The following is a 14,415-nucleotide window of genomic DNA, read 5'->3' as shown; positions in this document are numbered from 1 at the left end:
TTCTGTTCTTTGACGTCATTTACTTATTTTAATTATTTGTTGATTAACGCCGCATTCAGCAGTATTCCAGCTATATGACTGCGGTATAAAAATAATCGAGTCTGGACCGGACAATCGAGTGATTGACATCATGAATATCGATCAACGCAATTGGGATACGATGACATGCATCAACCAAGTCAGCGAGTCAGACTACCTGATCCCGTTAGTTGCATCTTATGACAAGCATAGTTGCCTTAAACGACAAGCATGGGTCGCTGAAGACCTATTCTACCCCGGATCTTAACGGGTCCCAAGAATGACCAGGATGATCAAATTTATAATTCCATTCTAAAAAGTATTTATTCTTTAATGAACCATATATTCTGATAGCATTTACAAAAATGCAAAATACGAACATATCTGAAGCTTGACGTCATGTATAGCTGTTAATATAATAAAACGAATGTCTGTCCCGCAAAGGTGTTTCCAGCAATATTGCAGCTGAATGACGGAGACTTGTAAATAAGCGTGTGTGTGGACCACACAATCCAGTGACGTGCAAGGACTCGAGACCGCAGAGTACGTTGACACGCAATCAACCAAGTCCTTTTTGACGACAAACAGGTTGCTGAAAATCTGCCCTAACCCGCAGTTCCAATGGTCAAAGGTTTCTATGTACATAACATTACATTATACAATCTATTTACCAGCACAGTGCACGCGTGAAGATCTTGGTTAGAACAGGTCTTCAGCAACCCTTACTTGTAGGGGCGACTATGCTTATCGGGATCGGGTGGTTTGGTTGTTACATTTCGTCGTATCCCAATTGCGTAGATCGATGCCTAGGTTGTCAATCAGCGGATTGTCTGGTCCAGCTCGATTACTTACAAACCTTTGTCATTTATGCTGAGAATATTGCTGGCTGCGGCGTTGAACAATAAAAACAAAAACAAACAAATAAACAAAAAGCAAGCGTAACATGTGGACATCTGCTGCGGATGGGCCGAGGATGTTGTTTCGTCATTGTGGGAATATCGAAAGGATTCACAAGGATTATTTTTAATTGTTCTTTCATTCTATTTTCATTTCGTCTCGTTTCTAATTTCTATTTGGCTGTAATGTTCATCCGGCATTGCCTCATCAGTCTCACACACATGTGACCTGGCTGCAACTGGACATCGGTGTTCTGAAGAAGAAATGGGAAGATGTAACATTCAATGTTTATATGGTGGTTTGTAATAAAATTACACTTAATGACTACTTTGGTCTCACAATATCATGACATTAGTTTCCATCATAATGTTCCCCTTTACTGGAATCTTGTTATACGTTTACGTTTGTGAAAATAAAATGTTCCTAGTTTCATGGTACAGAAACCTTACCCTAGAAAACAAAATGTAAAACCTTTAAGACTTCGAAACAAACACACATTACACCAGGCATTATATCAGCTGCTACAATCAGAACATGGAATTGTGATTTGAAACCTCTGTTTGACCGACCAATCACATTAAAGTATTTACAAAATCACGCTAGAATGTATGTTACAAAATAACAGGAAAATCGTATCAGTATAAGGTGATAAGTCATAAGAAAAAGATAGGCACTCACGTTGTTTTCTCAATTGCAGGACAATGGCAGTAACGACAAGGCCAACGCCGGCAATTACAGCAACAACGACAATTGATATCGTGCCAGCATTACCACCTACAATATAAAGGGCGTGCATATGACATTAAATAAAATCAAGTTTTCTTGATGCTCCTTTCGTTGTGTACTATTACACAACTGGTCATAATTATATCCTTTCCATAGGTATTGCATGATAGAACTGGTACCTACGTACCTATAGAATTTTTTTTTTTTTTGTTGTTTAACGCCGCACTCAGCAATATTCCAGCTATAAGACGACGGTCTGTAAATAATCGAGTCTGGACCAGACTATCCAGTGATTGACATCATGAGCATCGATCCACGCAATTGGTTGGTTGGTTTGTTTGTTTGTTGTTTTACGCCGCACTCAGCAATAGTCCAGCTATATTACAGCAGTCTGTAAATAATCGAATCTGGACCAGACAATCCAGTGGGCATGGTCATGGGCATCGATCCACGCAATTGGGATCGATGACATGCATCAACCAAGTCAGCGAGCCTGACCACCCGATCTCGTTAGTCGCCTTTTACGGCAAGCATAGTCGCCTTTAACGGCTTGCTTGGTTGCGCAAGACCTATTCTGTCCCGGATCTTCACAAGTCTTGTCATCAGGTAGACTGTTATACATGTCATTGATTCAGCCACGGAGGGAAGTCCAGTAACAGAACCTCGTTAATAACAATAACACGGCGGTGTGTAAATAATCGAGCCTGGACCACACAATCCAGTGATTAATATCACGAGCATCGATCCACGCAATTGGGATCAATGACATGCATCAACCACACGATCCCGTTCGTCGCATCTTACGACAAGCATGGGTTGCTGAAGGCCTATTTACAGGCATATTTACAGGTCAACGTCATATAGCTGAAATATTGCTGATCGAGGCGTTAAACAAACAAACATAATTTAGCTTGTGACAAGGATATGTCATTTCATACGAAACACGGTATCAACGCCCCCGTTGCCATACTGAGTTAGTGAATATAATTTTACGCCGCTTTAGCAATATTCCGGCAATGTCAAGCTTTAATCCCACTGTCCCCGTCGCCTATACCAAGAAAGATAAAATATTAAAGGGCGCCTTCGATGTATTTTATTTGTCAACAAGTTTGTTTGTTTGCTGTTTAACGCCGCACTCAGCAATAATCCAGCTATATGACGGCGGTTTGTAAATTATCGAGTCTGGACCAGACAATCGAGTGATTAATATCATGAACATCGATCCACGGAATTGGGATCGATGACATGCGTCAACCAAGTCAGCGAGCCTGACCACCCGATCCCGTTAGTAGCCTCTTACGACAAGCATGGGACCCGTGAAGATTCCGGGGTAGAATAGGTCTTCAGCAACCCATGCTTGCCGTAAAAGGTGACTATGCTTGTCGTAAAAGGCAACTAACTTGTTGTCAAATGAAATACATCGAAGGCGCCCTTTAATATTTTATCTTTCTTGGTATAGGCGACGGGGACAGTGGGGTTAAAGCTTGACATTGCCGGAATATTACAGACCGCCGTCATATAGCTGGAATATTGCTGAGTGCGGCGTTAAACAACAAACCAACCAAACAACCAACCAACCAACAAGCATGACCGCCTTTTTTACGGGTTGCTTGGTTGCTGAAGTCCTATTCTACCCCGCATCTTCACGGATCTTGTCATCAGGTAGACTGTTATACATGTCATTGATTCAGCCACGGAGGGAAGTCCAGTAACAGAACCTCGTTAAATAACCGCATATCCACGACAATGATTGTTACGAAAATATCTCAATACACAAAGCCGCTAAATGTGAAGTAGTTGTATACAATGTAGCTTTCAAACAATAGTTCTAAATGACATGTTTCATGGCGGCTTGGGTTTGAAACTACTTAATCATGATGACCGATTTCCTTATTTCCAGTACCCACAGACTATACATGTATCCAACATTTCCCTCTTGAACAACTAGATTCTTCCTTCTTGTGCACATGATAGAATTAGAGTGAGCCGCTTGTAGCAGTATTCCAGTTATATCGCGGCGTGTCAGCTTAATGTGGGAGGATAGACCGAAGTGATGCAGTTCTCAGACGTTTACCACTTCGGTGAAACCCACGAGCACGGGTATGGTGCTGACAAACCTAGAAACATAATTTGGCAAACCGGGATTCGAAGCCACAATCATAGGTTTCTGGTGTGCCCAAGGGACGTAACTCAGCACAGCGATTTGGGGAACCCGAGTCGACATGGACACCTTACTCGACTATGGTCATCTTAAATTATGGCACCTAAAGGGAAGGATTGGGTGACTTGTTTGCCGTTTAACGCTGCACTCTATTCCAGTTATAAATATACGACAGCTGCGGTAACTTCTCGAATCTGGGCCTGCAGGTCTTCGGGGTACGATGAAATCCAAACTCCTGACCTCCTGATCTAATAAATCTCCTCGTACGACAATGGTGGGGATCAGTTCTAACCTTGATAACTAATTTAGGGAAGAAAGGAATTACCGTTTTGTGATGAGATGCTTGCTTCATCCCCGCCATGTCCAGGTGCTGAAACAAGCGCACAAACATAATAATTCTACAGGCACATGTGGCATATACTTTCTACAGCAGCTTGCGTGTACAATTAAAAATTATCACTGTAGCATACTGGTCTATTGTCAATAACGAATGAGTTTCGGTTTTAACAGCTCCGCTTTGAGTTATTCACTTTTAGGAAACCAAATGCGTATATGGTGCTCACAATTCAAGGATAATTATCAATAAAACATCTAGGTACAGAACCAACGATCCTAGCACGACTAAGAGATGACACTTTTCAAAGTCAATTCTGACGCCTTTGGACACCTGGGAAATCGATTCGTGGTCACATTTGTATAAGAAGTACAATATGTCTAGGCTGAAAGTCATGGATCATTGTCAAGGCAAATCCAGGATTGAACCAACGATCCTGGCACGACTAAGAGATGACACCTTTCAAAGTCGATTCTGACGCCTTCAAACAAATGGGACATCGATTCGTGGTCCCTTTCGTATGCTGGCTCAAAGTCTGCTGCTTGCAATATTGCACCAATAGTTTATAAGTGTTAGATTTACTTACACTATGTGTTATGGTGGGCCGTTTTAATTTTAAAAAGAACATTCGTGAACAACTCGTGTTATTCCGGGACAAGCCGAAGAGCGACTCGTGCCCTGCTCGTGGCCACTGTCTGTGACATAGTTTACTACCAACTCGTTGGATAAGATTCACGTATATTTTCATATATATCATATATATTCCAGATGCGATTTAAACCACATCGGGACTTATACAGTATGATTGAACAGATTTAACTTATCTTGGGTATATTCTCAGATGCAAGACATATGTAAACTAAAAATAAATATTTCTTTGACGAAGAACTTGAAATCATACGCACATTCTGATTGGTTTGTCGTATTTTCGCACATAACATTCATCGATAGGGGAACGAGTCTTCTTGTAGGTTACGGAAAATGGTGACGAATGCACACTACTTTTGACATTCGTCACCACTCCGTAACCTACAAGAAGACTCGTCCCCTTATTGATGAGTGTTATATAAATAATTTTTGATTTTACATATGTCTTGCAGCCAAAGACACAGTCAAATGTGTACAATCATACCAGATGTGGTCTCAATTGCATCTGAAACATATATAATATCTGGGGAAATATATGTGAACCATTACGCAACGAGTTGACAATTGTTTTTGGGCTTGTCCCGAAATAGCACGAGTTGGTCACGACTGAAGTAGTGTGGTCATCGGCAATGTCCGGAAGACTACCGAGGCTATCCGAGTGCAGTGACCTGTGCTTGAGAATCAAAAGAGACCAATGCAGCTCCCAGCCAATCGGCGGGTTTGGATTCCACGTTTACAGCAGTCGCTATGAAGCAAGCCCAGTGAGTACAAGTACCGTTCAATACCTTTAATCATAGTGTCAGCTGTCTCTACCGTTACTACCACTGTCGGTGTAGATGTCGCAGCAATTAACAATAGAGCAGAATATTTTCTCGCCATCCAAACCAGTATTCAATACCTTATTCTGAAATAACCATGCGAAATAGCCATCTATCCTGACGACTGAGTGAGTAAGTGAGTATGGTTTTAAGCCGCTTTTAGCAATATTCCAGCAATATCACGGCGGGGGACACCAAAAATTCAATCCTGACGAACAACCATCAGATACCTACTCTTAACATCCATCAGCACGGCCTCGCTACGTTCTGACACGAGTCCATCTTCCTCCTTGGCTTGGCAAGTGTAGTTTCCGCTATCCAATGCGTTGACGTTCCTGATAGTGAGGGTCGACTCACGTACGCCATACTTCCCCTCCTGAGTCAGCAAAGCGCCGTCTTTAAACCACCAGAAGGACATCGCCAAGGGATGACTTTGCGGGAGGCTGCGGGACGAGGTGGAACAGGTAACTGTGATAGTCTGTCCTGACATCGGCTGTGCGGGTAGGGCAATAACGGGTCTCACGGGTGGTCCTGCAACATCAACCAATAACTATATACATTCTATGAGACAAATTATTGTTCTGAAAACTTGGTAGTATCATGATCTCTTGCAAGTCGTACTGTGAAGATCCGGGGTAGAATAGGTCTCCAGCAACCCATGCTTGCCGTAAAAGGCGACTATGCTTGCCGTAAGAGGCGACTAACGGGATCGGTTGGTCAGGCTCGCTGACTTGGTTGAAGTATGTCATCGATCCCAATTGCTCATGATTTCAATCACTGGATTGTCTGGCCCAGAGTCGATTCTTTACAGACCGCCTTCATAAAGCTGGAATATTGCTGAGTGCGGCGTAAAACAACATACCAACAACCAATCCCGTGGCTCGATGCTCATGACATCTTTCACTAGATTCTCTGTTCCAGACACGATTATTCACAGACCGCTGTCATGTAGCTCGAATAATGAGTGTGTCGTTACACAATAAACAAACAAATCTTGCAAGTCGACATATCTAACATAATGCTTTCCTGTAGGAAAACCTGATGCTGCTTTGAACAGTATTTTAATTTTATCAGGGATGATTTTTTCGAGGACGTATGATGCACGTCTCAGGTGTTTGTCCTTGCGATGAAGGGCACGAGACCGGGTATGTATGATAAGTCAATGCCCAAAAGAGGAGCGAATCTCATTTAGAACCAATTCTTAGACTCTTTGAGCGACGCAACACTGTACTAACTTAGTGTTGCATGGATATTTAAGACACTTTTATTTAAGCCACAAATAGATGTGCAGAGTTGCGTCCCTTCGTCATGCCAGGATCTCATGAGCATGGTTTCGAATCTCCATTTTTCATTATGGTCTGTCAACGATCTTGCTCAGATGCGTGTGAGACCTGTGCCACTTCGACTGACATGACATAAAACGATTACGTTTTTATATCATGCTACAACTCTACCCCACTCACTCCATTAATACTTACTCAGCAGTACCAAGATTACTCCACAGTTGGGTACAATGAGCTCCCTGTCGATGACCCCTCTCCCACAGAGGTACCTGCCCGCATCAGCCGGGGTAACATTCTGCAGTAATACTCGGACAGCTTTACTGGGAGTTACGACAGCACTGATCTTCATTCTTGACCTGTAGCTTGACCATATCTTAATGTTTGCCGATTCCATGGTGAATAGAACCGACTCCTCTGGGGACCACACGGAGAGCGTGTCACTGATGTTGGGCTTCCAGAACGACAATATGGCATCATCGCCATCCACAGCCACTGTGTAGTTCTTTGACCCTTGTTCTGAAACTGCAACACCAGTGTGGTAAGGCCTTCCTGTCCCAAAGAACCACTATCAAATAGCCATTTTAGCACGTGGAATTATTCAATGGGAGTTTTGTCGCTCTGTTAAATTGTTCGAGAAAAGACAAATATGAATGTACAGTCTGCAATACTTACACTCCGCGCCAAGGCTATACTCTTCACTCCAGTCTGTCTGAATCCCATCTCCGACGACCACCTGGCAGGAGTATCGTGCCCCATCGTCATCCAGCCCAGCATCATTGACATTTAGGGTGCTGCTGTGATACACTTCCAAGTCCCACATGCCCGTGTCAGCCGTCATGGTGTAGTTCGGGCCTCTCTCCAGTGTCGCATTGTTCTTCCTCCAACTCACTGACACCTTGGGCTGGAGACCTATTGGGTGACTGCGGAAGGCGATGAGGCATTGTAGGATGGCACCTGCACTGTGCGTGACAGATTCCGGGACTACGAGGTATGGTTCCTGGATGAGATCTGCAACAGGAAGATAATACATTCATGTAATGAGTGAGTGAGTGTGTTTGGTTTAACGCCGCTTTTAACATTATTCCAGTTATATCACGGGGTGTGGGAGGAAAAGCCGAAGTGACCATTTCGGAAAAACCCACGACCACGGGTTTGGTGCTGACAAACCTAGAAACCGGGATTCGAACCCACAATCGGGGGTTTCTGGCGTGCCCAAGTGACGTAACTCTGCGCAGCGAATCGCGGCGCCTTAGGCGATCGGGCCACTCGTCGCCCCACGATGTGTGAGTGAGAGAGAGAGAGTTGGGGTCGACGCTGATTTGGACAGGATTTCACTTATATCACGGCATGTCAGACTGATATCGGGAAAAAGTCCGGAGTGATGCAGGTCATGGACAAGTCTTTGAAAAGCATTTAGAAGGGATACTCATAATGAAGAGAATACATGGATGGCAACTTCTTTATTATGAGGAACACAACGTTTCGGTGTATATGCTTGATGAAAGAGTAAGCATATACACCGAAATGGTGTGCTCCTCATGATAAAGAAGTTGACATTCATAAATTCTCTTCCTTAGGTCTTAGACGTTTACAACTTTGATGAAACCCACGATCATATATATGGTGCTGACAAACCCAGAAACATATTCAGGGCGAACCGGGATTCGAACCCACAATCGTAGGTGTGTGGGTAGTCTAAGGTACGCAACTCTGAACGGTTCCTTTGTCGACTGGGCCACCTGTGACCTCTCTTGATGAGTAAACTGGGTATGTGACATGGGTAATGAGTAATATCTAGGCGTCACAGGGGTAAAATTTGTCTTGGGTCTGGATTGTCGGCACTTGTATTGATAGTTAATAACCGGTAGGATTGTGGATTGACAGACGAAAACATGTATGTCTACAGGTGAGGTGAGGTGAGGTGAACTTGGGATAAACGTCGCGTCCAAGATTATTGCACTCATATAGCGACGTGCATGCACGTGTGTGTGTGTGTGTGTGTGTGTGTGTGTGTGTGTGTGTGTGTGTGTGTGTGGCTGCTTGTACTAGTCCGGACTGATGCCGATTTATAGTGCTAGGATTGTCAGTACTGTAAGTAATAAACCTCATTGTCACTTCTACGAAATGAGGTGAGGTGAAATGGGGTTTAACGTCGCGTCCATTTTTGCACTTACATAGCGACGTGCATGCACATATGTGTGTGGCTGCTGTACTAGTCCGGACTGATGCCGATTTATAGTGCTAGCTCATTGAGATACCATGCCGCAGTTTAACATGAATACCCCAATCAGACACAGTATACTGACTCCGAGCCGACCAGTCCTCTTTAGCCCCTTGATGCCGAGCGCCAGGCAGGATAACAACAAGTACCATCTTGTAACTCTTTTGTTATGACGCGGTCGGGAATCGAACCCTGGACCTTCCGCTCTCCGGGCGGACGCTCTACCATAAGACCACGGAGACGTCAATACATGTATGTCAACAACAGCCTATGCTGGTCGAGGTGATTGAATGGATCAGATGGTCAGACTCGGAGAAATAGTTGATGGTGCGTCATCGTATTTCGGCAGCGTGAATCGTTGCCCATAATATCGATCACCGGTTTGCTTAGTCCTACACTGCTGAATGCTACAAAAAACAAACCATCCAGATACTAAATACTTACCAACAACAATGAGGGTCTGTCCACATCCAGGAATGTCTGCACCCCCGGAGTCCGGCGGCCCTTTGTAACAGCCGTATGCCCCAGCGTCATCCCAAGGGCTCACATTAAAAAATTCAAAACCAAAAACTCCTGATCCGGATGAGGATATATTTTCAATCCTGTTTTTGTAGTCATCGCTGACTATCTTGATGCCACTGTTCTGCACATGAAATATATCAATAGCCGGGTAGGAATCATAAAATACAGTAAACTCCCTGATGTCAGTTTCAGGAAGGTTCCAGGTCATGGTGACATTCCCGTTGCTTGGGGCAACCACAAAGCTCGTGGTAGCTGCTGTAAAGTAGAAATGGCAATGATTTAGGAGCCTGTCTAAGAAAAGGGCTCGTAGAGATCCGGGTTAGAACTGATCTTCAGTAACTCATGCTTGTCGTAAGAGCTGACCAGCGGGATCAGGTTGTGAGCCTCACTGACTTGGTTGATTCATGTAATTATATCCCAATTTGCTAAATTTCAATAATTTTAATGTTCATGATGTCAATCACTGGATTGTCTGGTCGAGACTCGATTATTTACAGACCGCCGTCATACAGCTGAAATATTGCCGACTGCGGCGTTAGACAACAAACAACCAACCAACCAATAATTTCAATCACTGGTTTGTCTGGTCTAAAATAGATTATTAACAGGCCACCGGCACATAGCTAGAATATTGCTGAGTGCGGTGAAAAAACAACAAACAAGCAAAAATCTAAGGAAATGAATTCATGATCATAAAAGACACATTGAGGCACCTTCAGAGATATATTATCGAAGTGTTATCGAAATGGGTCAACGCTTGCTGTCCTACTGGCAGTAGCTGCATGACATGAGGTCAATGTCAAACACTTTTTTGACCCCCAATACCCATCAGTGGAAGGCCAAGGGAGCATGCAACTACAAGCACCACAGTAACATCAACACTTACTGTCCAGTGTACTTACCCCCAATACCCATCAGTGGAAGGCCAAGGGAGCATGCAACTACAAGCACCACAGTAACATTAACACTTACTGGCCAATGTACTTACCCCCAATACCCATCAGTGGAAGGCCAGGGGAGCATGCAACTACAAGCACCACAGTAACATCAACACTTACTGTCCAATGTACTTACCCCCAATACCCATCAGTGGAAGACCAAAGGAGCATACAACTACAAGCACCGCAGTAACATCTGTCGCATACATCGTCACACCACGACATCAGTGACGCTGATTGATACACAGGCTTGTCTCTGTCTATTATATAGCCTGTCTGAAGTGGGTGCAACCCGATTATCTTTTCCTTCCTGAACTCAATTGGCATTGTTTAATCAAACATAACTTGACAATATTTCCTCATTTTGATGAAATCAGTACGCGTTGTTCGTGACATTATTAAACAACGATATATTAATAATAATATTAATAATAATCGAGTTTATGTGCAGTGTGTTGAGAAGATCAAAGTGTCTTTGTCATACGATACAAAGTGTAAAACCGAAAGGAAGATGAAGCCTGAACATCCCAAAAGGACCCTGTAAGGAGAACGCCCAGTTTCGGTGGAGAATTACCAGTTCAAGTGCATCTGTAACATTTCCTGGTAAAGAGATCCACTTAACTCATGTCAGTTGGTATGTTTTTGTGTCTGTTTCAGATTGTGAATATTTCTTGTATTTTACCATTTAGGGAGTGAGTGAGTTTGGTTTAACGCCGCTTTTAACAGTATTCCAGTTATATCGCGGCGTGTCAGCTTAATGTGGGAGGAAAGCCCGAAGTGATGCAGGTCTCAGACGTTTATCACTTCGGTGAAACCCACGAGCACGGGTGTGTTGCTGACAAAGCTAGAAACATAATTGGGGCGAACCGGGATTCGAACCCACAATCATAGGTTTCTGGCGTGCCCAAGGGACGCAACTCTGCACAGCGAATCGCGGTGCCTTAGACGACCGGGCCACCCGTGTCTTTTACCTTTAAAGTATAATTCATGTACATAACTAAATGCAGTTTTAGTCATATCATTGTATTGAAACAATTTCGGTTTACAACAGATACAAAACTCCCGTAAGTGTTCAAATGGTTTTTTAATTTGCCATACTGATTTCAGAAAATGTGTGATTTCATAAAAAAACACATGAAACATGCCAAAATGTTAATTAATAAATCAATAGCGTGTGTGTCCACCTCTGGTTGCGATGCAAGCAACACATCTTCGTCTCATGGAATGGACCAGGCGTCGCGCAAAGGTCTGTGGGATATAAACTGACGTCTAAAAGAAACTTTACCAACTGAAAATATAAATTTCAGACAAAGTATAAATTTGTTTTCGATGAAGTCTATCTAAAACACATAACCTAAATACAACAATAGTGTATGCAGAAAATGTTAATCGTCTGTTACATGTTTGCGAGATAACACGCGAAAAAGTGAAAAACACATACACCACGGACAACTGCAAATGCACGTGCGGGTAAGGGTATTAAACGATTGCAAGTCAGGCCAAGAACAGGCAGACCCAGGGTGACCACGCCCCATGATGACCGGCACTTGCGTACAGGAGGTCGTACCATATGGTGGAGGGAGTGTCATGGTGTGGGGAGCGATCTGTGGGCAGGAGAGGACACCGCTGGTCATCGTTGACGGAAACTTGACAGCTCAGCGTTACATGGATAAAATTCTTTGTCCAGTTGTCCTACCATTTCTCCAATAGCAGCCACGTGGTGTCATTTATCAGCATGACAACGCTAGAGCCGATACAGCCAGAATTGTCACTAACTTCCTTCCAGTCAACAACGTCAACGCCTTGCCGTGGTTGTACGCTCACCCGACATGTCCCCCATAGAACACCTCTGGGACTTGATGGATCGTCGTGTTCGACAACGACCACACTCTCCAGCCAACCAGCAAGAACTAATCTTGGCCCTCCAAGAAGAATGGCGTCAAATCCCAGGTGACCTCATCAGACGACTAACTTTTTCTGTGCGTGGAAGAGTTTTTGCGTGTATTGAGGCATTTGGTGGTCACACACGCTACTAATGACTTGTTATTGAACGTGAGCGATTGTTTATGTACTCTGCCTATTTTCCATGATTCTGAAAGCTCGAGTTTTGTACCACACCCAACTTTGGGGGGCTCTGACGTCATTCTCGGTCGCGGTATGATTGTCATTTTCAGTGTTGATTATGTTGATATATTGATCTTCTCAATACTCTTTACTTCATGCATGTATGTTTTGCTGTTTTTTGAGCAAGAGTGATTTCAAACTCTGGTAAAGTTTCTTTTGGACGTCAGTTAATGACCATATCTGCTGGAGCATGTTTCGAAGTTCCTGGAGTGTCTGTGGAACACGTGGTTGACGTCGAAGGCGCTGATCCATCTCATCTAACATGTGCTTGATTGGTGAGAGAGCCGGCCAGGGGGTGACAATTACGTTGTTTTGTTGAAAATTTTAAAGAATCCTGAACAAGTCGAGAAATATGAGGCCGGGCGTTTTCATGTTGAAAGATAATGCCTAGGTCATGACGACGCAAAAACGGTAGAACAACAGGGCCGATGATCTCGTCGCGGTAGCGCTGTCCATTGAGATTTCCCTCTACCACTATCAAACGGGTCCTCTGTCTTGCTGCAATCCCAACCCATACCATAACGCTACCGTCCCCGAACCGATCTTCTTCCATGCCACAATGATTGTCGTAACGTTCACCTCGACGTCGGTACACTCGAATCCGTCCATCGCTGTGGCTGAGGTGAAAACGAGACTCGTCAGTGAATAGAAATTGTCCTCACTGCATGGCCGTCCAGCGTAGAACAGCGTAGACGCTGTCTGTACCACTGTAGTCGTGCTTCACGGTGGTTTCCTGTCAAAATTGGACGTCTGGCGGGTCTTCTGGTGACAATCCCTGCACATCTGAGGCGACGACGTACGGTTTGTGAAGATATTCGTCGAAGGCCAGGGATGCTTCTTGCAGTCACTGTTGCTGGCTGGAATCGATTTCGTAGGTGTGTTGTTCGAATCCAGTTGTCTTGTCGATGATTGGTTACGCGTGGCCTGCTACTCCGAGGATGGTCTCTGACTGCATTCGTCTGTTGCCAACGTTGCCATAAACACCAAATGATGTTTCTGTGGACGTTAAATTGTCTTGCAACATCACGTTGTCTCGATCCTGCTTCAAGCATACCAATGGCTCGCAGACGCTCATTTGTGGACAGGCGTGGCATTTCGTAATGTTGAATAATTTGGCAATTTTGTTGTTTTTATCAGTGGTTGTTGTTAGCACGATGCTAAACAATGCATATGGAATCCCGTTAACGGACATGTTTTTATACCCATTATTGGGTAGTGAAATGCATGGGGCTTGCATGGAATGCATGCTTTTCTGTAGCAGTTGCGTTTTAGTGACTTGATTCCATACATGTACTGCGATATGGAAAACCAAACTTTACTTGTTTGAAAAATATACTAAAATATTGGTGTCGAGGGAACTTTTGGTGTTGAGTATATTTGTTATGTTAATAGAGTGGCAAACGTGCTGTTTGTATAATATATAAATCATTTATTAATACGCTCTTTTACAAAAACACGATAATATATAACACCAATCACCAGAGTTGGTTTCAAGTAAGGCTGATTGCAAATGATTCACGTGATACGAAGAGAACTTGTAAAGAACATTAACTCAGAATTGTGTGCTGTTAAGTAGTACCGAGCAAATATACATTATCTGACGACGAAAAAATATTATTTACTTGAGTACTTTATGGTGTAGGTTTATCCACTGACTATGTAAAAGGGGGCACGGGTGGCACTGCACCTTACAATTGACAAAATGCTTCACAAGTATTTGTTAGT

The 14,415-nt window shown here is 43.6% G+C and overlaps 1 protein-coding gene across 1 annotated transcript; it reads right to left on the bottom strand.

Annotated features, from left to right (window-relative positions):
- Positions 1–323: 323 nt before the first annotated feature.
- LOC124148934 lies at positions 324–10,825 on the bottom strand. Its single transcript, XM_046520228.2, has 8 exons — positions 10,703–10,825; positions 9,551–9,883; positions 7,558–7,893; positions 7,081–7,407; positions 5,837–6,133; positions 4,128–4,172; positions 1,594–1,689; positions 324–1,168 (listed from the first exon to the last, which is right to left on the bottom strand). Exons 1-8 carry the CDS (start codon positions 10,773–10,775, stop codon positions 1,065–1,067), a joined length of 1,611 nt encoding a protein of 536 aa, XP_046376184.2. The 5' UTR covers positions 10,776–10,825; the 3' UTR covers positions 324–1,064.
- Positions 10,826–14,415: the final 3,590 nt, after the last annotated feature.

This window comes from Haliotis rufescens, unplaced genomic scaffold, assembly GCF_023055435.1.
Source record: "Haliotis rufescens isolate VD_foot unplaced genomic scaffold, xgHalRufe1.0.p SCAF_18, whole genome shotgun sequence".
NCBI lineage: Eukaryota > Metazoa > Mollusca > Gastropoda > Lepetellida > Haliotidae > Haliotis > Haliotis rufescens.
This window is presented reverse-complemented; position numbering and strand designations above follow the sequence as displayed.

Bases quoted from the DNA above. Each gene is read 5' to 3' on its own strand.
- LOC124148934 (XM_046520228.2), bottom strand. From the start codon at position 10,775: ATGTATGCGACAGATGTTACTGCGGTGCTTGTAGTTGTATGCTCCTTT. The intron at 6,134-7,080 runs GTAAGTATTAAT...TTGATGTTGCAG, and splicing joins AGTAATCTTGGTACTGCTGA to GACCACCCGTGAGACCCGTT. The intron at 1,169-1,593 runs GTGAGTGCCTAT...TTTCTTCTTCAG, and splicing joins CCTGCAATTGAGAAAACAAC to AACACCGATGTCCAGTTGCA.